General features: G+C 40.8%; 1 protein-coding gene across 1 annotated transcript in view; it reads right to left on the bottom strand.

Annotated features, from left to right (window-relative positions):
* Positions 1–93: 93 nt before the first annotated feature.
* The window catches only part of mfn2 (mitofusin 2), a 38,817-nt gene continuing 28,302 nt past the window's right edge, over positions 94–10,608 (bottom strand). Inside the window, exons 8-14 of the mRNA XM_031876411.1 lie at positions 9,771–9,924; positions 9,338–9,405; positions 8,823–8,944; positions 8,416–8,542; positions 8,053–8,157; positions 1,720–1,822; positions 94–1,505 (exon numbers count right to left, since the gene is read on the bottom strand). Coding sequence (XP_031732271.1) covers positions 1,210–1,505; positions 1,720–1,822; positions 8,053–8,157; positions 8,416–8,542; positions 8,823–8,944; positions 9,338–9,405; positions 9,771–9,924 — 975 coding nt within the window. The 3' untranslated portion in view covers positions 94–1,209. The remainder of the gene's footprint in view (positions 1,506–1,719; positions 1,823–8,052; positions 8,158–8,415; positions 8,543–8,822; positions 8,945–9,337; positions 9,406–9,770; positions 9,925–10,608) is intronic.

The following is a 10,608-nucleotide window of genomic DNA, read 5'->3' as shown; positions in this document are numbered from 1 at the left end:
GTGTGTGTGTGTGTGTGTGTGTGTCCTTACCACGCCACCAACCACAAGGACACCCATGGAAGTACGGGAGGTAAAGGAGGCGAGACCAGTCACCATGGAGACCATCAGCTCCTCCTGGGTCACGGAGCTTTGTGGGAATGGAGGCATGCTGGTGCTGACTGGAGTCAGGGCCATTGGTCGAGGGACCTGCAGCGAGAACAGAGCTGAGCAGAGACTGGCTCTAAATGCTACCGACAGTCCTGATCCAGCACAATGCTACAATGTTTCTATGAGAAGTGAAGATATGAGGTGAAATCCAGAGTAACCATGTTACAGGTTAGTCAACATGCCTATTACATGCCTATTACAGCATCATCCAACAAAGCCTGGCAGAGGAGCATGGATTGCTCAGTCATGTCTCAACATGTTACATATAAATAAATATTGCATGTTTACATGGGATGTCACAATATGAAAAAATCATATCACAATTATGAAATATGAAATATTTCTAATACAGCTAATGAACTAAAGTAGCCGATTTATTATCATCATCAACTATATCCAGTTAGCTCTTATAGTGGAACATTTGGCTACTTCCAACACAATGGCTACACAGAGAAAGAGAGGACAGTCCTCCTCAGCCGGTGATATGATATCTCTGCAAGATCCCCAAAGTAAACGGTAACACATTGTGAACGAGTCACAGCCGAGTTCAAACCTCCTGAGATTTGTATTAACAGAGCAACAATGCAGGACCCCATAGATATCGTAACTTCTGTAGTTCTTACGGTTATGAAACTGAGATGTTACATAACTGTGGTTATGGCAAAATCAGTTAATCCCAACATGTCACCTAAGTTTCCCAGTGAATGTGTACACTTTTGAAAATAATTGTATTTTTTGTCTGCATCTGCCAGTGGGCTATCATGACAACAGAAGGCATACAAATCATTTAATTCCACCTAAAGAGAGATTTTCTGCAATTAAGTGGGTAAATATGTGTGTATATCACATGCTCATGCATGTGTGTATATCGTATGAGCAATTAGGCAAAATGAGTTAATACTAATGAACAAGTGGTATTCAACCAACCGAACAAGCAAACCTCATGGAAAATAGTCAGAGGTTTAGGAGAGGAATACAAAAATGCTCTTGCACAAGGTGATTTAGAACCCATTATGAAGGCCATCTGCTAAATAACCTGTAAGAATACTGTAAATCTCCTCTCTAGAAGCTCCACTGACTCAGTTCAACAAGAACATCCAGGTGCTGTCTCACTGATCTGGTTCCTGCATGTGTTACCTGGTCGCTGTAGCCCATTAGGGCCCGCCTGGTGTTCTTGGGCCCAAGGAAGCGGTTCACCAGCATGGTCCAGCCCAGAGAGAAGTGGAAGCTGATATCCTCCTGAAAGTCACTGCAAAGCTTGTCACAGGCGAGGTCATAACTGAGGCTGAAACACTGACGAGGAACCAGCTTGTCCACCTGCTCTCTAACCGGGTTGGGCAGCAGAGGCTTCAGACCCTCTGCACACACACAGCAAAGAATCAAGAGAATATATTCAGTTATAACGTAGCACAGATGTCAGTGACACATAGTGTGTGGCTACATACATGTTTCCACTTGAGGATACTACAGTCATAGTAAACAATGTTACATGCATTATGCTCATAAATGTGCACTGTAGACAGGGGGATGTTTGTGGACGGCTGTCTCAGGTGTAAACATGAGGAGTCCTACCGATCATGTCAGTCTGTGTGGCCTGCAGGGCACTGGTGACGGAGGTGGAGCATCTCTCTGACACGTTCTTGCCCAGACCCTCCTCTATGTGCCGATGGAGCTCCTAGAACAAAACAAACAAGTGGAATATCAACTGCTGCCGTTTGGTTTCCTTACATGTACATCCACACTAGTGCTGTGGCAGAAGTGCCAGACCACCTCATACTGACATAGGATGTCCATCACAGTTTGTAGAAATGATGGCTGCCAATACCAACCTGTATCGTGTGAGTCAAAGGTAAACTAATATCTGAAAGATTTAGATTACTGATGTAAATCTGATGAGAAATTGGTGCGTGAAAAACACACCATTTTATAGAAACGTGTCCAGGTGTGAAAAAACTGACTCAAGCCTTACAGGACGCTCTAAATCACAGCGAGGCATGTTGAGTGGGAGATAGGGCTGTGCAGTTAATCCAATTTCAATTAAGATTTTGGTTTTCAAAGATTATGAAAACAAGATATTTGACATAAAATGATTATTGTGCCACATTCCATTTTGCAATGACGCTCTTGTTTTGCCTGTGTCATAAATTAGCGCACCTCTTTCCTTAAAAGTGGTGTGCTTTCACCCCATTCAGCGGGTCGGGGATAGCCTCTCGATGTGTGGCGCTGACCAGCCCTCGCTGAGTGCTTTCCCTCCATGGTGGCACTCTAGGTCAGCTCAGAACACCTAGGGCAGGGGTCTTCAACGTTTTTCAGGCCAAGGACCCCCAAACTGATAGAGAGATGGAGCAGGGACCCCCGACTATATATATATTGTATAAAATTGTGTTTTATATTAAACTGGGCCTCGTGCCATGTATAAACATACATCTTTATTGTGCATTCAACACTAAGCTATTCAAATAATACACAGGTTCATATATTCATGTTTTTATTTTAAACATGTGCAAGGTACAGTGAGTAGGGTGGCCGTGCCACTGCCTTTTATAAACATACCTTGTCAGCTGATACCAATGCCAATATCAACATCGTTTGTCGCATGACAATCATGCATACAAGCTATTCTTTTTTTATTCATTGGTTTATGTGATAAGGGACAGTGCACATTAATAAAAACATTTCTGTAAATGTGCAAGAGTTAGCCAAAAGGCTATTTTTCATCTGTAGTCCCAAATTGATGTTTTTATTTTAAATATAAATGTGGAAACGAAAATGAGTGATGGCCTATTAGTGCAACTGCCATGCATAAACATACCTGTTATCTTGCATACAATACTGAACTATTAAAATAATGGGCAGATTCATGTTTGGGGAAAAATAAAAAAATAAACCCAAAATTTCACGAGACCCCTGCAGTATCTCCGTGGATCCCCTCGGGGTCGCAGACCACCTGTTGAAGACCTCTGGCCTAGGGTGAAGGTGGCCCTTCACAGAACCCCTCGCCCGGAACTCGCCGCTTAGTGCTCACTGTGCCCTCTCTATAACAGGGGCAGACTGTCCTCAGTGCGGCAATATCGGCAAAGACACGTCTTGAAACACATACCAGGTCTCGTTTCTCGTGCTTTGAGAATGTCATCAACATTAAACTCTATACAATACGTCTAAACTGCGATGCAGACGGTGCAGACAGTGCAGGACATTTAGGTTTAGAACTGTACTTCAAGAAATTACAATAGAAGTGTTTAATGATTCAAAATTAAGAAATCATAATAAGTGTTTAAGAATTCATAATTAGTCATAATTATAGGAGTGTTTTAGAATCGATAGTTAGAAATGTTTATTAGTAGAATTAGTAGCACCTCTTACAGGTGGGGAATAATATGATAGCAAGTACTTGGAAGTCCCATTTATGCTTGTAAAACGTGTGAGGTTTTTGCCAAAAAGTTGCAAATCCTTATCTTTATATAGAATGTCTTTTATGGCTTAACACTTCTATGATAAACAGTCATTGAATGTATTAAACTGTAAGGAGTAAGGCTTAGGGAAAGACAGGGATTTATAGACAGGCGGACGCAGAAGGAGCATCACCTGAGCGAGAAGGAGGAGCCAGCTGGAGTTAGCCAATAGGAACTAAGATGGACAATATGGGAGGGGATTTCAAACTGAAGAGGGAGCCAGAGAAAGATTCCGTCTCTTGCTCCTGTTCTACCGTGTGGGTGGTAACGCTTTCGGGGTGAGGCGCGGGTCATATTTTATGTAACTGTAAATAATGTACTTCACTATGTAATTGTATTAGCTTCAGAAGTATTAAATACTTTTGTTTATAATTGAAACCGGCTGACTTAATAGCAGAGGCTGGATCACATGCGGTTTCCCCACAGTCTAAGAGGTCCTTGAATCCAACAACAGCACTGTGGATTAAAATGACCTTGAAACACTCATCAGAACCTAGTGAAACAGACAGCGAGTCTGACGCAATGACATGTTCTAGTTGTGTTGAGGCTCTGTAAACTTTCCTCTGTGGTTCCAACGTGAAGCATGTTACAAGTAGCAAACCAGGAGCTAACCATCTAGAGTTGGTGCTTCAGCCAGGTTCAGGTTTACTGCTATTAGATTTTGTTTGTCCAGGTCAGTCTGACCTCGTGTTTTCTGGCCTGTACATAACATCCATCACAGAGAGAAAGGCTTAGGCAGGAGCAGCAGTTTTTACCTCCTTGCCATCAAATGAGATTGCTGAGTTGAATGAGTACATCAGTACATAATGCACATTACATGGGCTTAATACAGGTTCATTGAGCCAACAAGAGGCCAGGGATGAGCTTTACACTATGCTGCATGTCCATATCAGACTGTTGGATGCAGGAATATTTCAGGATGCACACACAGCAGAGTCATACATTCAGGATTATGGTTTCATCTCAGACCGTCCTATTTTATCCGTATATAAATGGGACTTATCAAACCAGCTCATGAAGTGGTCAGAACACACAAAAAGAAATCTGGGGGCAATCTGCAGACTCAACAGTTAAAAGGACAGTGTGGAAAAGAGCCGGTCTAAGAGACTGAGGGCTCTATCTTACACCTGGCACAAAGCACAGCGCAACTGTCTTTGCTAGTTTGACTGACAAAAATGTGGCATGTGTTATGGAAAAATCGGTCTGTGCGATGAAAGAAATCATTGCAGCAGTACCGGTGCGACACAGCTTTGTGATGTTCGTGGTGAATGCATTGTTACTCTACATCGCGGCTGGGCTGAGAGGTAGAGTGGGTTTTCTCCCTACAGAAAGATCGGCGGTTTGATCCCCAGCTCTTCCAGTCCATGGGCAAGACACGTAACCCCAAATTGCTCCTGAAGGCTGTGGGTGTGAATTAGTTTAGTTCTGATGCACCTTGCATGGTAACCCCTGCCATCAACCTATGAATGGGTAAATGACGACAAGTAGTGTAAAGCGCACCGAGTGGTCCAACAACTAGAAAAACTATACAAATGCAAGTCTATTTACCATGTACTTGGTACTAGTAGACAATCTTGCTATTTACAGTCGGCGTTTACAGCAGTAATGTTTGGCCGAGAACTGCAAGGAGAGGAAGAGTGAGTGAGATGGCGCCTGCAGGTGGGACATGTGACTCATAAACACATTGATTAAAGACTGTGGTGGCCTGCCAAAGACTATTTTGTACCTGTTTCAATGAACCAAAAATAATTGTACAATGCTGAACAGGTGGGCTGGCTGGTGAGCTGCGACCGTTTTTTTTTCCCGGGTCAGAAAGTGGCTTGCGGCTCCAACATTGTCGATATTACAGCACTCCTCGTCCGGACTACGTAGCTTCCCAAAGCCGTGAGCTTAATGCTGGCTGCGTTCGCTCTCACTGCTGCGGCCATGTCTGCAACACACCTGACCCATGTTCAAACACGAAAAATGTGTTGTTTACCGTGCTTTGGAAGTGGGACTCTTTGCCGTGACATCATGATTAAATTGTTTACTGGAGCACATTGTAAGGTACAACAATTGGTACAAGTAAGTAATACAAGAAAGTCCTGCACACATGTGAACCGTGGATTAATGACGGTTTACCTTCGCCATCACAGTGTGAAATGAAGTTTTACTGACATCGTTATCCGCCAATGTTCAGTAAAATATGCGATCAGGACATCATTGATGCTTTCTCTTGGCCGATCTCTGATAATGTTACATTGTAAACAGCCAATCCGGGTTGAAAATGACCGCAGGAGAGCTGGTAAAGTGGCTAATGGACAACGGACCAAGGTTCCATTGTGATGCGTTCAGGCTCTGTTCGGTGAAAATCAGTATTGAGCGAAGGTAAATCATACCGTTATCATGATGTGTTCACGTGTAATCTTGTAGAATGTATGTTGGTGAGAAACTTGAATGAATCCAGTTGTTTGAAGATGTTTTCACAGCAACATAAATAGATATTAGAGGGAACTATAACCTGTTTACACTAGCTCCGATAATCATTAAAACTAATAACGACAAGATTTGTTTTTAATCAAAGAAAATACGATCTTTTATTTCCTAATCATTTGAATTGTGTGCCTTTCTGAAAAAACACTATAAATAACTTTAACAAAGTAAAAGGATAACATTTTGAATAGTTGAAGGTTTACAGACTTCAGAGTGGTTGAAAGTATTTTTGGGACGGTGGCATAAAGAAAGAAATAGTCTGGATCCTTGTAGACCAGCTGCTATAATCAAACAAAGGGATCTGTATCTGTTAATATCGATCATCAATGATCAGTTCGTATCAGCGGCAAAGAGACACATGATCAGTGATCTCTGAAACTTATATTTGCTCCTTTTTTTCTTTTGTGCTGATCCGATTTGTGATCTGTGATAAGATCTGAACCGTGAGTTTCATGATCCGTTGCACCACTTCTACTCGTTCATTTGAAGCTGGTGAAGGAGAAGCTTATTTTATCGACTTTATATACTTGATTAGATTATGTACAACTTAACAATACATCTTTGTTAATTAGTGGATTTATATTTTGTACTAGTATTGTATTGTATTAGTAACTAATATTATCAAATAATTGTAGTGGTTAAAGTACAACATTTTCCTCTGAAATGTAGTGGAGTAGAAGTTATATAAAACGGAAATACACAAGTAGAAGTACCTCAAATTGTACTTAAGTAGCCTAAATGTACCTTGCTACATCCACTGCTAGAGCACAAAATTGTTTACAAAAGCACAACGTTCTTCATAGTTCTGCCTCTTAAATTTTGTTCACATATTGCACAGGATTTATTCATACAACTTTAAATTGCACCAGATGGATATATTTAACTTTTTATTGTACAACATTTTCTTTTGGCGGAGCATACTCCTTAAACCCCCTAGAGCAGGGGTCACTAATAGGCGGACCGCGGTCCAGATCCGGACCCAGATGCCGTTGTATCCCGACCCAGGACCTAAAACTGATTTTACTTTGACGGAGCGCTTCTATTTTAACCGGCACAGCTTTTTCATGGCATTTGTTCAGCGGTGCAAGAAACACGCCGACCAATGCGTTGTAAATCACATCACGTGATGCAGCTCAGCCAATCAAATATGGATATTCTGACAAGTTTCCTGACTCGAGCGAGGTTTACACACACACACGTGACACACGGGGCTGAGACGAGGAAATAGAAAGAAGAGCAGGGAAATTGTGCCAATCGAAGAAGTTATCTCACATGACGTTCTCCAAAAAGAGAAACATGTTCAGAGATAACATAATTTATAAGCAAGAAGGAACAGACTCTTATATGTTAATTATTCCCACAGGCAGTTAACTCCTCTACCTCTGTCAAGTGCTTTTCCCTGCAGGTGGCTAATCATGATTTTCAGACCCCCGCCCTCAGTAAACTATCAATGGATAAATCCAAAAAAAGAAAAGTCACGGAGGAAAATAGAGAGTTTAACTCTGCGTGGACGTCTTCATTTGCTTTCACTGCCAACGATGCTGGCTTACCTGTATGCTTCCACAACAAGCACACAGCATGTGCTGAAAAGTGTCACGCTGGAGATGAGCAACAAAGAGCGATTTCTCTGCTGCTGCAGCAAACTCTCCTCTTCATAAGAGTTTGATATTGTTATATCAGGTAAAATTGCAAAAAGAATTCAAGAATCATCTTTATTCTTGTTCTATATTTCCATAAATACAACAAACTATAGTTTTTGTATATATAATATAACTATATATACACAGCTGTGATATCAAATAGCTTTTGCGGCTCCAGACGAATTTTATTTGGTGGAAAATAGGACAAAATGGCTCTTTGGATAGAAAAGGTTGCCGACCCCTGAACTAGACAGACAGAAGGCGGGGCCTCAGTTTCAGCCAGCCCTGTGAAGCTCACATTAAGGTCAACGATTTCTGTTGAATATCTTTTTCAAACTCACATTCTTGTAGACCTTGAGCACCACTGGTGATGGGTGGAAGTCCATGTGGTAGTCATCCACCAGCACATGAAGCTTCCTGATCTCCTCTGACATGGCATTGGACACCTGAACATGAGCAGACAGCAGGAGTGAAAACTTTCCCTCTGTTGAACCAAGTGAAACAGAACTTGAAAATAAACTTGATATTGAAGTTGTTTTTTGACTAAAAAAAGTTTTGACTTTTATTTGATAAGTGAGGAAATAATTAGATTCCACAATTCCATCATTTCACAAATCACCATTGAGATTCAGGAACTAAAGTCCAGCTGTTTCAATGCAGCTGCTAAAAAGGCAGGTATGTTATGATGTCATGTTGGGGTTCACCTGTCTCTCCACCTCCTCAGTAATCTTCTTGATCTTGGCTTTACAGTCCATGGTCAACAAGTCTAGCTGCTTGTCTATAAACTCCAATCGGTCCTGACGATCCTCTTTGGTCTCAAAGCAGTAGATTCTACCAACACACACATAGCCGAATGCTATTTGATAACGTTGTACATTGAAGATGGTGTCTTTGTTGCAATTAAACTATTTATTTTAATTATTTCTCCAATCATCCCATCTCTGGATGAAGAGTGTTTAAAGTCCAAACTAACTGTCAATCCTGCAATCCAGATGTTATTTAACAGTGTAGAGGCATCTGAGGGAAGATGATCACATTTGTTTCCAGTCTTTGTTTCACATACTGTCTCAATCCATGCACTTGTACAATCTCCTTTTAATACCTGACTCACCTCTGCTCTTGTGCAGCAATGTGTACAGAATCCATAATGCGGCGCAGGGCTTCAGAGATCTGTTTGGCCCTCACTGTGTGCTGCTCAAACTTGGTCTTCACCGCTGACTGGGAGATGCACTCCTACACAGAGCAGCAGACAGGCCAACAATCCACACATCAACTCAATGGATGGGCTGCCTGACTCACTGCAGTCACAACTCAAAGTCAAACTAAAAGTAACTTTTGATATCTGGATTATTTTGTAATTTTACACAAGGAATAACATAATTGCTCAGTCAGAAAGTGTCGTGAAATAAAAGCTAAATAACAATAATATATACTGGATGCATAGGGAAACTGCTCGCCCACAGCCATCAATGCTGGAGTGTCATGGATGTCACAGTGATAAATGAAATGGAAGACCATGGAAGTAAGCATAACTGGGGGATGACTTTCTGTTAAATGTAACTTAGTATTAAAATCTGTGACCTATTATAATCGCATTCAGAGTTGGTACAGGCATGCAGGTCTTACCTCGAATCGCCTCTCAAAGTTCTGGAACTCAAACATTCTGGCTTGAAATCCCTCAGCAAGAGCTCCACCTGAAACAGAACAACAATAAGTAATACTGTAGAAAACTGGGGAATATTTTTCCACAGTCCACATTTAGTGTGTTCTTTTAAAAGCTATGGTATGGATAATCCATGTGTATGTCACTCCAGACAAGACAACGTCACTGTGGCCTAGTACACCAGTGATCATCAATGACCTGAGTGATGGTTTGTCTACTCTAGCATTGTATTGTTAATACAAGATTTACGTTTAAAGCTGAACTTCAATGAACCACATTAAAATATCTATGAAACTGTTTTCCATGACGTTTCACAAAACCGTTCATGATTTTAAATTCAAGGTTTTTCATGACTGCATAAACGCCATCAGAATCCACACTGACTAGCATTCCCACCTGCTTCAGGCATCCCTTGAGCCTTCTGTACACGAGCCTGAAGTACTTCCTTGGCAGAGACGAAGAAGATGCGGTCACTGGCCTGGGCTCGGTCTACCACACCCAACTCATCCACCAGGAAATTGGTGCAGCGGTCCATATGCTGCCTGCGGACCTGACACGACAACAACACACTTTGTTGAACCATATTGTAAAGCAACAATGGACACTGAGCCACCAAGCTGCTGGCCTACATCGGTCTGTAGCAAAAGTTTAGGAAAGATAATACAATCTGGGAGTAAACAGTTTTAGTCTTTGTGTAGCTTTCAGCCTAGTCATTCAAGGACCTGTGAATGAACCACAAACAAATTCCAATTGAACTAGGTGTGGCATCAATTCTCAACCGTGGGTACGGAAAGTATTCAGACCCCTTTAAATTTTTCACTCTTTGTTTCATTGCAGCCATTTGCTAAAAATCAAAAAAGTTCATTTTATTTCTCATTAATGTACACTCAGCACCCCATCTTGACAGAAAAAAACAGAAATGTAGAAATTTTTGCAAATTTATTAAAAAAGAAAAACTGAAATCTATGTATATATACGTATATATATGTATACATATATATATATACACATATATACGTATACATATATATACATATATACGTATATATACACACGTATACATACATATATACATATACATATATACATATACATACATATACACATATACATATACACATATACATACATATATACATACATACATACATATACATACATATATACATACATATATACATATATATACATACATATATACATATACATATATATACATACATATATACATATA

This window comes from Anarrhichthys ocellatus, unplaced genomic scaffold (assembly GCF_004355925.1).
Source record: "Anarrhichthys ocellatus isolate YVR2014 unplaced genomic scaffold, GSC_Weel_1.0 scaffold108, whole genome shotgun sequence".
In the NCBI taxonomy this organism is placed as follows: Eukaryota; Metazoa; Chordata; class Actinopteri; order Perciformes; family Anarhichadidae; genus Anarrhichthys; species Anarrhichthys ocellatus.
Note: the sequence above shows the minus strand (reverse complement) of the source record. Positions and strands in the feature narration are given on the sequence as shown.